At 35.4% G+C, this 15878-nt stretch overlaps 1 protein-coding gene across 4 annotated transcripts in view; it reads right to left on the bottom strand.

Moving 5' to 3' along the window:
- Nucleotides 1–387: 387 nt before the first annotated feature.
- Nucleotides 388–15878, bottom strand: part of LOC129216328 (centromere protein X-like) — a 40294-nt gene continuing 24803 nt past the window's right edge. The window contains exons 4-6 of one of the 4 annotated variants that reach the window (XM_054850549.1): nucleotides 11791–11822; nucleotides 563–631; nucleotides 388–479 (exon numbers count right to left, since the gene is read on the bottom strand). In XM_054850549.1, the coding sequence (XP_054706524.1) occupies nucleotides 465–479; nucleotides 563–631; nucleotides 11791–11822 (116 nt within the window). In that variant the 3' untranslated portion in view covers nucleotides 388–464. Of the gene's footprint in view, nucleotides 480–558; nucleotides 632–11790; nucleotides 11823–15878 lie in introns of all 4 variants that reach the window. The other 3 variants (XM_054850554.1, XM_054850542.1, XM_054850561.1) reach the window with 3 other exon arrangements.

The following is a 15878-nucleotide window of genomic DNA, read 5'->3' as shown; positions in this document are numbered from 1 at the left end:
CTTGGTAGCAAAACTACCGCCCCCCCCAACCAGAACCTGGGTTCGCTCTTGAGTCGTCTAGTGAAATTCTCAAGAAATAAAGCTATCATAGGAGGGTTTGCTTCAAATTATAAATTATTTTTTTCTTAAAACTACATGATTCTCCAATACTATGCGTAAGTTTTTTTTAGGAATACGGGGGCCCAGGCCTCATCGGCCTGTTCGTTAATCAGGCCCTGGTTTTGCGTAATAAAATCTTCTTGTCTTGATAAATAGTTTACTAGGCGATGGCTTTTAGTACGTATTTTTATTATAATGTAATGGTTGTTTCTTAAAATAAATGGTTCCGCGCCGGCATACCGGACTTTGTTTGCTATTAAAACCAAAAGAAGAAGGAAGCAAAGAAAATTTGAGTAAAAAATAAAATTTATTTACAACATATAATTTACAATGAATTGGCATCTTTCCATTTTCAATTCTAAGGTTTAGAAATCAAGGAGCTGCAATAAATATATAAATATAAAAAGTGAATTGACTAAAAACAAATAATCTGTTAAAAACAATCATTTTTGAAAATACCTACTAACTGAGGTAGAATCTTTTCTAAATGCTGGGGAGTGATTTCAACAATTTCACTATCAATATTTTCATTCTGGAAAAGAAAGCAATCGTCTTCAAAAATAGGATTTCTAAGTAAATGAACTTAAAATATAGCCAATATTCAGGGTGCCCCATGAATTTTAGCTCAGTTTTTAAAACTTCGGTTTCTTCCGATCGAATTCTGTCTAAGTTAATAGCAATTTTTCAAAATCAGTTGAAGCAATAATCAATAATTTAATGAAAGTTCTCATTTTGTACTACGGCTGTTGAAAGGGTTATGAAACTGGTTAGTACATTTTTATTTAGGGAAGAAGAAAGATATGAATTTACATGAAAAACTTTATACTCGCCATCATCAATGCTAAAACTGAGTCATAAGTCAAACTTCAAACGTGTGCTCAAAAATATCTTCAAAATCATCAAGCAGGTGTAAATACATAAATAACGTGTCTGGGTGGATGGTAAGGGCAGGATGGAACACGAAATGCAGCCACGGGGATCTGGTGGATTCTGAGTTGTCAATGTAACAAAATGTAATTGCACTTCCAAAAAGAGTTGTATGATTCCCATATATTGTGAAGAAATATATAACTAATTGAACTACAAAATAGAAATGCTGACAAGGGGGGTTGTAGGGGGTGCTACCCCTCCCCATTTTTCAGAAGTGGGGCCGTCAATTTCCTTTTAGCGATGCAACAAAAGAAGAAAAAGGGAAACTCTTAGTTGTTTAAAGAAATTAAAATAGCAATAATAAATGAACGATTGAAATAATAGTGACAAAAAGTATTTTTTTCCGTAAAATCGGAATGGAAAATGTAATCTTAAAATACAATTTATTAACATCCATGATTCTATTTTGTTAAGATTATCGAAGTAAGGGCCGCGTGAAAAAAAGTATTCAGTGCACTATTCACTAGGCCGCATAGTGGGTCGGTCTGTCTAGTCGAAAACTATGGGCCCGGCTCAAATTAAAGTATTGTGTATAGAGTAAAATTAGCATAATGGGAGGGAGGACCGACGACAAAACGTGCACGCCTTGTCTCTCGGTTATACAACACTATGCTTCATGGTTCTTCAGTTATAAAAAAAATAGATAAATAAATAGGATGGCTTCATGGGGGCTGCCCTTTATTTCTTGATGAAAAGTATTGTCCTAAAAATCGTTACTAAATGGAGAAAAATGCATGGGTCGGCGAAATATATTTGAAACAGAGAGGGGGGAAAAAACTTTTTCATTCTAAGGGAGATTTAAAGTATTGTGATGAATACTCGTACCAGAAGTTCTAAATGTTTAAACGTAAAAATCGTAAAAGTAAATCAAAACTTGATGAAGAGATGCACGCGGCACATTTAAAATAAAAGGAAATGGAATAAATAAGACCTAAGGTATCACAGAAAATTACCACATCCGTTCAAAATGTTAAAAGTTCTCTTTCTGGGGCCGCAGACGCTTGTATTTCAAGAAAACAAAAATATAACGCTGGAAATTGAGAATTTTAATACGGGAAATCCAAGCAAGTTTGGTAAAGGAAAATTGGAAGACAGTATTACCACAATATGTTTATCAATAATTAAAATTTAAAATGAAGATTGGGACGTAGCCAAACAGAGGGTAGAGAGAGGAACTCCAAATTCTTTTTTTACGTCCCCAAAGCTGACCTGGAAGTAAAGATTTTAAAACTTTGGTTTTGAAAAAAAATCGGAGAAAACGTTCTCAAACCCGATTCTTTGACCTAACGTTATTAAAGATGGCTTACACATGAGTATTTAGAATTGCACTTTTGAAAAAACATGAGAGTGTTCCCAACGTAACCCGCGAGAAACGCCCTCAATTAATCATTCATCATCAGTCACGGTCGAATCAATTTCGTCTTTAGACTTAAAACTCCCTGAGGTTTCCCGAACCTGTCTTAATCCTAAAATGACCGAAGATTCTCAAAAATTTCTTTGTTAAGGCTTCAATTCAGAAAATATTTTGTGTTAGATCTCGGCGAAACCCCCTATTCCTCTAACAGTATTGAAAACCGCCTATGATTGCGTTAATTGATTTTCAGTTTTAAAAATTTACCTGGGAAGGACTCGAAATCTCTCCAACCATTAACATTATAAAAATTCTTCTAAAACTGCGTTACAGATCGGAAATTTTTTCGAAAGAATGCTCCCCCCTCTCTCTCGCCAACATCATCGGAAAACGTCTTAAAACTCAATTTTAGTGCTTCAATTACAAAACATTTTACAAACACAGTTTGCAAGCCCATTCAAAACTTTTTCCCCTCCCCCCTTTCATTGAAGGTGGGCTTAAATTTCATTTTCGAAGCTTTAATTGCAAGAAACTGGCGGTTCACTACATTTTAACAAAAAAGCCTACAACGCGTTTTTAAGGATTTAATTTCAAAAAAACTTTGGGAGGGGGGGGGAAGGCCCCCGCTTCTCTCTGCTCCTTAATATCACCATCGATCGTCTAAAACTGCATCTTTTGAACTACAATTTTCAAATTTTTCACGGGGGAGAGCCCCCGGACCCCCGTTTACATGTCACAATAAGAAATAATTCACAATTTCACGCTTGGAGATTGAAGTCTAAAAATTCATTGGAGGATGACCCCGAGCCTTTTCCTCCCTTAACATCACCATCGATTGCTATTCAAAAAACACGTTTTTAGACAATCTTGAAAATTTAACAAGGGAGAGCCCCCGGACCTCCTCTCAATACATAATCAAATATACCATACGATCAGGGGTGCCCATCCCCCCTAAGCTCAATGGCGCAAATCCCCCCCCCCCAAAAAAAAATTTCCTCGCTTTCGAATCGGGTTAAATATAACAGTTTTTAGAGTGTTCAATTTCCAGTCAAATTCATAGGGGGGGGGGGGGGTTAGCGCTAACAAATAATAGCATTTGAACTGAAATATTGTTAGATTGTTGACCTGCCTTGCCTTCCCAAATTTTACAACGTGCACCTTGAGTAAACAAGTTTTGGGTACCCCTGAATTTTGCTACACCTTTTTTTTTTTTCAAACGTATGAACAATTACAGGAAAAGTGGATTCAACTTTCGAGCTTGGGATGGAGTCATTACTAGATGTATACAATATGAATCTAAGCAATATGAATCTTATTTTATTGTCACTTAGATAGGGGGTTCGGGGGTTTCTCCTCCGGAAAATTTTCGAAATTGTAGTTTTAAAACCAGTTTTATACGACCTCTGGTGATGTTTGGGGGATAAAAGGTTTGGTGAAATGCAAATGCCCTTCCCGGTAGTTTTTCAATATTGAAACTTTAAAAGCGCAGTTGTAGATATTTTAACGTTGTGTGAAAGAGGGCTTTTCCTTTGTTTTCAAAATTGTAATTCTAAAAACGTAGTTTTAGACTATCTATGGTAATGTTAGGGAAAGAAGAGATCCTAGGGCTTGCCCCAGGAAAATTTTCAAAATTAAAGTCTTAAAAACGCCTTCTATGGTTGGGGGAAAAGCAGCTCTAAAATCACAATTGTAGCCGACCTTAGTGACGTTAAGAAAACGAGTTTTCGGAAGCTCTCCCGGAATTTTCTCGAAATTGAAGCCCTGAAAACCAAATGTAACACGATTTTTTAATAATGTTGACGAAAGTGGGGAGGGGGGAGGGGCGCTCCATTTAAATTTTCAAACTTGTAGCTTTAAAAACGCAGTTTTGATAGATCTGCATAACGTTAGTGGAAGGTGAATTTCGGTGCCATTCCGTCGGCAATTGTTTGAAATTGATACTCCAAAAACGCAATTCTGGGCTTGTCTTTGATCGTGTTAAGGAAAGAGGGGGGAAACAGGAGCACTCTCCTATAAATTTTTCAAAATTGCAGTTCGATAAATGCAGCTTTAGGTGACTCTTGATGATAAAGATGGTGTTATTCTGGCGCTACAGTGGGGGGCGTTCTTCAGGAAGTTTTCCAAAATTGAAGTTGCATATCCAAAAAAGATGGATCAGACACACCGTGACAGATATGTTTCGGAAATCCTCAAAAATGGTTTCAGCTATTCAGCACACATCGAAAATCAGAACTCGAGAATTTTAATGAATCAAATATCCTTCTACACATATCAGTTATAGAAGAAAGTAAATATGATTTACGAAACATAATTTAAACACCTTAAGAACAGACTGTTCTACCTCCATCAGCGAAAACCAACATCACAGAATGTTTTAATAAAAATCATCTAATGATAAATTGAAACAATCAGTTTAAAAATGGTAGAGAAGATGGGAGTAAAGTGAGATGAAAAATTCTTCACAAGCTTAAGCTCGTTAATGAAGAAAATATATTAATTGTCAATTGGGGGGATAAAAAATATGTTATTCGCAAACTTCAAAACTAGTTCTTAACGACTGTCGAGATGCAAATGAATCAATGGAAGACTAGAGCATACTGGTCAGAATTATTACAAACAATAAAACATTTTTGACCTCTCTCCCTCTCATCATTTTTACACAAGCATTCATCATGCAGAGTTGTGCTACTTCCAGAAAATTTATAAAAAATTGAAAAGAGATCAAATCGTCTGATCCAGCTTTGAAACGGACACCAACTTAATGCCGTCTGTGATGGCATTCATTAGAAAAGAGACACGGTCATTAAATTTTGGAAAGAGTACCAGGGCCGTCGCTAGGTCAAAAATTGGGGAGGGGGGGTACACTTTTGGCGGCCTGTTAATTGTTTCAAACGCATGTTCCAATATGCAGAGAGAGCGAAAATTTGGCTTCTGGTTTAGCAGGGATACTCATATTACTAGTCCTTAGTACTAGCAATATAAATTTAATCGTAACAGAATTAGGGGGTGTCGGAGGGCTACCTCCTTGCATTATTTCAAAATTGAAGACATAGAAACGCAGTTTTAGACTATATTTTAAGTTTTGGGAGGAAGGGGGAGAGTAAGTCCAGGATAGTCTCTCCCGATAATTTTTCCAAATTTAAGTTCTCAACACAATTGTTCGTTATATTTAATTATGATCAGAAGTGGGGTTCCGGGGCTCACCCCCGGGAGTTTTCAAGATTGTTATTTGAAAAACACAGTTTATGACGACCTACGGTGATGTTAAGGGAGGAAAAGACACGGGGTCATCGTTCTATTATTTTTCAAAATGCAAATTTCCAGCACGTATTCCAATTGTGAATTATTTGTGATTGTGACAAGTAAAAGGGGGGGGGGGTCTGGGGGCTCTCCCCCGGGAAAAATCTGAAAATTGTAGTTTGAAAAATGCAGTTTTAGTTGATCTATGGTGATATTAAGGAAAAGAGAAATGCGCTCCCCCCTCCCCCAAATTTTTTTAAATTTTGAAGCCTTAAAAACGCGATTGTAGACTTTTTTTTTCTTTTTGTTAAAATTTAGTGTACCGTCAGTTTCTTGAAATTAAAGCTCCGAAAACGTAATTTAAGCCAATCTTCAATGAAAGGGGGGAGGGAGAGTTTTGAAGGGGCTCGAAACCAGAAATGTTTCATAATTGAAGCTCTAAAAGTGAGATTTAAGACATTTTTCTATGATGTTGGTGAGAGAGAGAAGGGGGGGGGGGACATTCTCTCGAAAAAATTTCGATCTGTTGAAACCGCAGTTTTAGAAGCGTTTGGTAATGTTAATGGGTGGAGAGATTCGGAGTCCTCCCCTGGCAAATTTTCAAAAAATTGAAATTCAATTAACGCAATCGTGGACGATTTTAAATACTGTTAGAAGAGTAGAAGGTTTTGCAGGTTTTGGAGAGAAAAAAATTTCTGAATTGCAGCCTTAACAATGAAATTTTTGAGGATCTTCGGTAATATTTGGAGAACGACAGTTTCGGGACACCTCAGGGAGTTTTTTTTTTTTAAATTAAAGTCCAAATTTATTCGACCTTGAATGATGATGAATGATTAATTAAGAGGGCGTTTCTCGGAGATTACGTTGGGAGCACTTCACTGCTTTTCCTAAAACTGCAGTCCTAAATACTTAGGTGTAAGCCATCTTTAATGACGTTAGGTTAAGGGATGGGGTTTGAGAACGTTTTCCCTGGATTTTTTCAAAACCTAAGTTTTAAAAACTCACTTCCAGGTCAGCTTTGGGTACGCAAAAAGAAGGGTTTGGAGCTCCTCACTCTTCCTTTCATTTTGGCTACGCCCCTCCTATCTTCATTGTAAATTTCAATAATTGATAAACATACTGTGGTGATATTTTTTTCCAATTTTCCTTTGCCGAACACGATTATTTGCTTGGATTTTCCATAATAAAGTTTTCAATTTCCCGCCTAATATTTTTGTTTTTTGCAATTCAAGCGTTTGTGGCCTTAGAAAAAGGACTTTTAACATTTTGAACGGATGTCGTAATTTTCTGCGATACCTTATGTCTCTATTCCACTTTATTTTATTTTAAATATGCCATCTGCATCTCTTGATCAAACTTTGATTTACTTACGATTTTTACATTCAAACATTTAGAACTTTTGGTGTGAGTATTCATTATAATACTTTGACTCTCTCTTTGCATTTAACTGTTTTTTTTCCCTCTATCTCGCAATTTCAAATTTATTTCAGCGACCAATACATTTTTCTCCACTTTAGCAATGATTTTCAGTACATCATTTTTCATCAAAAGAAAAAAAAAAAAAGTACATGCATATGGGAATGTTTCGGCAACCCCTATCCTATGGGCTGTCCTATTTATTTATGTATTTTTATTTTTATTTTGTTTTTTAACTGCAGAACCATGAAGCATGGTTTTGTATAACCAGGGCCGCCGAGAGACAAGGCGTGCAACATGTTAGTTTGATCGCCTGTCCTCCCTCCCATTATTCAAATTTTACTCTATGCACGATACTTTAATTCGAGCCAAGCCCATAGTTTCCGACTTGACAGACATACGCACTCTGCGGCCTAGTGAAGAGTGTACTGTACTGAATACAGAGGCGTAGCTAGACCCGACTTTCGGGGGGGGGGGGGTTACTTCTTTATATATATATATATATATATATTTCCGACTTGGCGGACATACACACATTGCGGCCTAGTGAAGAGTGTACTGCACTTAATACTTTTTTTTGTGTTAATAAAAATGTTTGAAGTCTACATTTCTTCGGTCCTTAGATACTCTTGATAAAGGAGAATCATGGATATTCCTAAATTTTATTTTAAGATTACATTTTCTATTCAAATTTACAGAAAAAATACTTTTTGTCACTATTATTTCACTTGTTCATTTATAATTACTATTTTATTTTTTAAAAACAACAAAGAGTTTTCCTTTTTCTTTGTTGCATCGCTTAAATTGAAATTGGCGGCCGCACTTCAGAAAAACGGGGAGGGGAGAGGAGGGGGGGGGGGGCTTGCTACGGCGAGGGCCCTGAAAAGTACGCAGAAAAAGTAGTATTAATGCATCTTGTTGAATGAGTTTAAATATCTTTTCTTTCAAAATTCGAAAATTTCATGTTTTATTAAAAAAAAACCTCTGGAAAAAAAATCCCCCCCAAAAATTTTGATGCCGCAACTTGCGCCATAGTCCCCCCTGTGGGCACTCCTGCATACGATTGTGTTTTGGAAACATATTTGGCAGGGAGAGGCTATCAGACCCTTCATCCCCAACTTAAAATATAGTCTAAGACTGCATTTTTATATCTTCAATTTCAAAAAAATGCCAGGAGGAAGCTATTCGAAAACCCTATTTCTGACAGAATGTTAATATGACTATCCCTGCTAAATCTTTTCTCTCTCTGAATATTGGAACATGCGTTTGAAGCTATTAAGGGGCGGCCAAATGCGAACCCCCCCCCAGTTTTTTGATTTAGCGACAGCCCTGATTAAATAAAGGTGGTACAAATGCACATCTACAGTTTTTATTTTGATTTTTTTCAGGGGAAAGATCTCTAACACCCGACTTTCATATCATAATAGATCGTCTAAAATTTCGTTTAGAGGAACTTAAGTTTAAAAACTTTCCTGGGGCGTGACTCTGATTTCAGCCCTCCTCCCACCTTTTTGAAAATCTTCTAAGATTCGCTTTTAAGACTAATTGTGAGGTGTGTGTGTGGGGGGGGGGGTGCTCGAACTCATCTACTCATCCCTTTCTGTAACATTAATTTATACAATTACGTATTTCAGTTTCGGAAATTTTCCGGGGCAAGTTCCGAATGCCATTACTTCCCATTAAATCTCCTTAGATGGCCTAAAATTGCATTTCCAATGTTTCAATTTCTAAAAATTCCCAAAGGAACCCCACTCCCCCCAACAAATTGGACATCATCTAACGAAAACAAAGAAAGAAATCCATCCCTCATTTTGCCAACCCACAGGGGAGAGCAAAATCTTCACTTGGCACTGGCCGCTGCTAAGCCTCTAGGATTGACTGGGGGGAGGGGGGATACAATTTCAATCGAGTTTGGATATGTGAAGTGGGCGCACTGAACTATAAGTAATAGGCAGACATAATCTCTAAGTTTGGCCTAGGGGCACAAACAGATGTTAATCCACCCTTAATTACATAGGGAGAATTAATGCAAAAGATAAAGCAGTATTTCAGCTGTATTTTAGCAGAATAACTACTGGTATTAAAATGTTTGTCATATCGTGGGATAAGCATTTGTAGTAGAGTATGATAGAAGTCTGCGTTTGTAGGATAGAACCAGCAGGTCACACACAGCCTTCTTCTGTGGTTTCTCCAACTGCAAGAACAGGTGGAAGTAGCTTGGAGTAAGATCAGGACCATGAGGTGGATAGTTAAACACCTTGTAGTGAAACTTCTGAAGCAGGATTTTTTTTTTGAAATTGGACGTATGTGGGTGGACAACTGAGACAGGCACATACTGACTCCTTTCTCAGTTTTTGGATTTCAATGGTATAAAACTACAGACAGATTCTACTGCATGAAAAATGTTACAATTCTAATTGTTCTTTTGTTAAGAAGTTGCTGAAACAGTGCTGTGTACATTTTGCAGTCAATCTTTCTAAGTAATTAAGTTTAGTTTCACTTTATGGATCATGGAAAATTTTGACCAGATGACTGTTGTACTTTATCATTGGTATTGCATTATAATCTATCCCTGATAACTTAATTTTTCAAAAATATATTGCTCTTTAGCAGATCTAAACTAAACTACGCTATTAAAAATAGTTGCTTCATAAGTCTGTATTACAAAAAAAAGTTTCCCACTTAAAAAAAAATATTTCTAATACAGGGGTAGAAGTGACTGACTTGTCAGATATAGGACATTTTCCACAAAAAATATAGGACACATTATATGAATAATTTTGCTATGAAAAAAGAAATGATACATATCATATATTATTCAGTTATTCTTATCAATGATTTCGTTTTTAAAAAACTTCAAACAAAATACCTTACATCTATAATGACTTTCCTGTAGTTGAAAGAATAATTTTTGAAAAAGGTGTACTTTATAGACTAAATAACTAAACAAAATTTGAACAAAGATAATTTTTATTTTTTCTTCCTCACTCATGACCCAAGTACTAATTCCACTGCTCTTAGATTTTATATCTAAACTGAACCCTTTACCACTTGTATTAAGAACAAACAGAGCTTGAGAAGGATCCCTCTGACATTTTTCAGAGTTTTCTTTATGCTTGAATGTTTTAGCATGCTGCCTCAATTGCACAAATCCACTATTGATTATGGGCACTGAACAGTTGCAAAAATAGCAAAAAGCGGTAAAATCATCTTTTCCTTTAGTGCACCATGCACCAAAATTTGTAGAATTAATGTCCTCCTGGTTCAACAACTCCACACGAAATGTTGTTAAGCGATGTGATTTTGCCATTATAATTCCACTTATTACAACAAACTACGTTTTAACATCATAAGGAACTAACCATTCCAGGATCCCAAAATTCCACAAAAAGAAAAGATTGCAAAAAGAAAATTAGAACATTCCGATCAGAAAATGCACAGAACGCAAAAATGTACCAACGAAAACCATGATGGAAAACAAAACAAACGGCTGTTGCCCCCCCCCAAATGCAAAATTCTAAAACCAACTTCAGCATTAGTTCTCAAAACTCCACCCACTATAGAGTGACGTCACATTGCTGTAGCCAATGAGAGATGATGCCTGTAGCAGAATTTAATCAGTTGAGTTCTTGAATTTGAAATTCGTTTGGGGACGTACTTTCAGCGAAAAATCCGATATCAGAAAGTTTATTTACCGTTCTTTTTAAAAGATATATTTGGTATAAAATGGGAACATAGGAAATATAGGACATTTTTGAAAAATATAGGACGATTTTGATGCTTTTTTTGAAAATATAGGAAATATAGGATATATAGGACTACTTCGACCCCTGCTAATAGGATTTGTGTCACAATGTAAAGATGCTTCAAAAAATGTAATAATGCAACGTAAAGATGCTTCTCTGCATCTTGGCTGCGTGGTATGTAAGCAGGACCATTCAAAGCAGGGAGCTAAACCAATATGTAAGGTGCAGTTTCCGAAAATTTTCTAAAAACTGGAAAAAAACCTTTAAAACATAAATTTTATTCCAATCCTTCTAAATAAACACTAAAGAAACAAGTACTTTCACATTCTGGTATAATTCTCCATTGTCTGACCGAAGATAACAGTAAAATATTGACTGCATAAGAAGTCGCTAGAAATGGTGGCTCGCAATATTTTTGATCACATAGAAATTAGAGCATGTTTTCAAATAATCAATTAAATAAGACTACAGGAAATTAAAGAGCAAAATTTTATTTACATTTATTCAGAATAAAAGCAACAGTTAACAAAAACCGTAGAAGTGAAAATGAAAAATTTGTGAAAACTCCTTGTAAAAAACAAAATTGTAAAAAATTAAACTTTTTGTACAAAATATGAACATTACATATATCCCATCGTGAATATGTTTACTTCAATCAAATTTGGCAACGTTAATGACTCTTAAGACTTAGTAACTGCGTATAAGAAACATTCCACTGTAACAGAATGCTGAAAATAAAAGGGCGGGGGAAAGCCCCTTTTAGAGCCAATCTATGTATCATACACGAGGAAGGGAGGGGGGGGGGAGCATGAAAGAATTTGGGGCGCATAAAGAGGCCACAAGTGGAAAAAGGTTGAGAAATCCTGGTTTAGAGTACAAATATCAATTAATTTAAATAACTAAATAATTAGACATTATGAAATTATATCCACAAAAACTAGTATTCAATAAATATTTTATTTTAATAGTTGAAAAAAAAAATCAATTTGTTTAGTTTGTGTAGGTTACCTTAGCTTGAACTGCAGATCTTTCAGCTCCTTCTGGAAGAAAATAACGAGTTTCAAAATTAATGACTTTATACTCAAAAACAGATAACGATAAAATTTTTTTTGATGAAATTTGGTAGGTAATACCAGGTGGCAACATTAACTGGAAAAAAAGGGTTCCCTGACTTTTCCCAGATTTCCCTGATTTACGTTAACAATGATAATGGTTTCCTTTCTTTGCCCTACTTGAAAAGCATTTGCATATTAATAAAATGCAGTGTTTAAAACGGTTTAGGCTGATAATTAAAAATATATTTTGAAAAGATGCTCTTTTTTTGGTAAAAATAGTATATTAAATTATCGACAAAGAAATATTATAGGAAATCTAAAACAAATACTTTTCTTTCAGGAACTAGTTAACATAAGAATTGTAAGAAATTATTAACACCACTCTTAAAGCATACATAAGTGATAGTTAAAGTATAGAAATAATATAGTTTTCTTACGTAAATAATACTTCCATGTGCAGGTCAATGACAGTATCTACAGAAATTACTTTTTGAGATATATGAAGAAATGAGTGGTGGATTCAGCACTAACAACAGGAAAATGTTGGAATTAAGACTTTTTTTTTCATTTTTTTCAGCGGAAACAAAATAAGCGAGCATTTACAATAAAGATAATGTACAATAGATGAAAAAAATGCAGAAAAATGAAAAATTTGCAGTTACTTGCATACTCTCTTGCTTGTTACTTGCAGCTCTTTACTTGCATACAGCAGAATATTTATGTAAAACAAATTTAAATCTTTCAACAACCAGTAATATTGAACTATTCTCTAATCAAGAACTTAGGTTTTAATGAATGAATACAGCATTTTAACTGTTAAAAAAAAATAAAAATATTTACTTATGTACACAACTCAATTTCAACTAATTTAATTAGTTGTCAAAAAAAATCTTAGATTACTTGAGTAACAAACAACATTGAAATGAAAAAGCAATTATTAATTACAAATTTTTTATGTATATGGTTTTAGAATAAAAGAATTTTAAAGTCTGAAAAGAAAAACCCTTCATATCAGGGTTTAAGCTGGGTTCAAAAGTTCTTTAGCATAAAAGCTAAAATTGTGGAAAAAGTTTTAGCAAAATGCTAAAATGTTACATATTCGGGGGCATATCTTACTAAATGTCACAGTGTGTTTCATCTCCAGTTCAAAATAAAATTCTTATTTCATCTCTATGGCATCCTTAAAGAAATAAGTACAGCAACTATTTTTTTTAACTTAAAATGAAAAAAAAAAAAAAAAAAAAAAAAACTGCATATTTGGTTTTTAGAACGTCTCTTCCTCCTAATAATGCAGTTATTGAAAGTTCGTTACTATCTATGCTATTGAGAAGGGCACAATGCCGGAAGACTAAGTATTGGTGACTTCCTAGTAATTTTAAAATCTTAGCTTAAGATTTAAAAAAGATTAAGTTGACTGTCGTCATGCTACTTCCTCTCTTGGACTATACATTGTTTCTCTCTCTCTTTTTTTAAAAAAAAATATTTTTTGTTTGAGCAAAAAAGCGAAAATGCTTTACTTTGTTTGCGCAATTGAGATAGTGTTTTCGCATTTTGTGAGAAATGCGACCATAGCAGAAACCCTGCTTCATATAATCTGCAGCAGTGGCACCGATTATAAAAAAAAAGCAGAAATGCTAAGATTTTCAGAAAATAATTATTTGTTTTACTTTGTATATCTGTTTATTAAACATTATTTAACTCAAGCAGTAACTTTTAGTTTATGTATTCATTGTCTAGACGTAGGAGAAACCAAACGTCATCAATTGGAGGTTTCTACTCCTCCCCCTGCAAACTGCTGCATCTTAAAGAGTAAGGACAGGTTAACCACAGTCCTATGCTCTTGTGACGATCTCCAAGCACCTAGGAAACAGCGGAGATGACCTTCCAAGAGTGGCGCGTGACCAACGCAGGACCCCTGGTGCGCTTGACCCCGAATGTCGCCCCTCGGTCTGGGTGTTGAGTGGAGCAGTGGACACAGTCTGGCCTGTGGCAGCTTCGCCTCCTTTAAACACGGACTAGAGCGCGGTACTTTGTGTCTGGTTTTTTGCCGCGGGCCGTAGGCAGGATGCAGACCAAGTGGATTCAACGTAGCAGCAAATAGGAATTGCTCCCTGGACCAGGAGTCGATCGCCACTCCATCACTCATCCAATGAAATTAAAATTCTGGACAAGACAACGCCCCTTGATGAGAAGGCGAGAAGGAAAAAAATTCAAGATTTGGAGACTTGGAAAAAAGATCTTGGAGAGATCGGACGCGTCCGAAGGTGAAGAGCTCACGCGAGCTGGACTTGGATAATGTGTGACTGCCCTCGGAGATAGATCTCGTCGTGAGGACTGTTTACGAAATCATGTGTACCACGAACATTGCTGTTTATATCTGTAAATATTTATTTTAACCAAGAGAAGTACTCCAAATCGAAATGGTGTACAAGTATATTTTTATAAATAAAAAATTTGCAGTGAAAAGACTGAGTCTGTGACAAATAGTTCTCCGCCGGATCCCATGCTACCAGGTGAACCCCCAAATTCGTCACACTCTATAGTCGGGGGGGGGGGGGGGGGCTACGGGGGAAGAAACTGCATTTTGTGATAAAATTTTCAAACTTGGCATGTTTGTAGACATTGTATATACAAATATTTTAGGAAGGGGAGGCATTCCAAAATCCCCCTAGCGGCCATTTTTGGTCCAAAACCAAAAATGCCGATTTTATTTTCTAAAAAAATTATTATAATATTTAAATCATTGGTTGCGTCACTCCATAGATGTTAATTATATTTTTTACCGTTTAAAGCTCCATTAAAGATCAAATTTGAGAAATAACTGCACAAAAAGTGGATTTAAAAAAAAATCGATATATTTAAACTATAAATTCTCAGATGTGAATTTTCCACCCGCATAACATAATTACTGGTTTCTGAATTTAAAGATACATTTAATTAGGGTTGTATCAAAGTAGGGTTCCAGTTATTCGAACTCTAATTGCCCGAAATGTCCAATTATCCGACCATGATGCACCTCGTTTTTTATGACTGAGCACGCATAATTGAAACTATTTTCAAAGAGTATAAGAGAATGAGAACTTGAAGGAAAATGGGTGAAATTAATGTCAAGACAACATATTTCTAATAGAAACAAATTTAAAGTTTGAATTTTAAATTTCTTCTTCTTATTACTATTATTACTTTTGTTGCTGTTGTTAATTCTCCGTTACCCGAATGATCACTAGTAAGCTTTTACTCATTTTATGAAAAAAAAAAAACATACCTGAAGTGTATAATAAAATGTCTCGAACTACTTCTTACAAAAAGATTCACATCGATGCAATGAAGACACTTTTGACAAAGAAGTTTTTATAACTTAAAAATCTGAGAAAGAAAGCACCATCCCCCAATGTTCAAATTTTGGAGCACCGTATTAAAGCTCATAGGCGGATTTATGGGGGGGGGCAGAGGGGGGCAATGCCCCCCAGTTCTGGGAGGACTTTCAACACATCTTCCAAAAATTTGAAATTTTTTTTTTTTTGAATAGTTTAGAAGGGCATGAGTAGATTTATAGAAGGGGGAGGGGGCATAGTGGGCAATGCCCCTCAGCTTTAAGTAACAACACAGCTTCCAAAATCTTAAAACAGAAAAATCATTATTTTTTTCTTTTTTGAATAGTTCAATAAAAATGAAGAGAATAGCGAATGTCCTTTTCCAATGGGAAAAAAAAAGAACGTTAAATACAAATAGAACAGCTGTCATTGGGGTTCTAAAAATGTCTGAATTCACTATTTTGGACTGAAAACCATTTGAGCAAGTATAAATAGAAATATAGGCTAAACAACCTACGCATTCAGCTGCAACACTTATAACAATTGACGATTATTTTTACAAATTAGAACCCAAAACAAAGGGAACCCCCCCCCTCTCCCATTTGCCCTAACAGAACAATCTACTCGTTATGATTTGTTTTCTTTCTTTTCAGAATGTTCATTTTCAATTTGCATGATTTCAAAAACTAGATATTTTGTGTCGTTAGAGGCGAAAGATTTTGAAGAA

The sequence above is a fragment of the Uloborus diversus genome, chromosome 1 (genome assembly GCF_026930045.1).
Source record: "Uloborus diversus isolate 005 chromosome 1, Udiv.v.3.1, whole genome shotgun sequence".
In the NCBI taxonomy this organism is placed as follows: domain Eukaryota; kingdom Metazoa; phylum Arthropoda; class Arachnida; order Araneae; family Uloboridae; genus Uloborus; species Uloborus diversus.
Note: the sequence above shows the minus strand (reverse complement) of the source record. Positions and strands in the feature narration are given on the sequence as shown.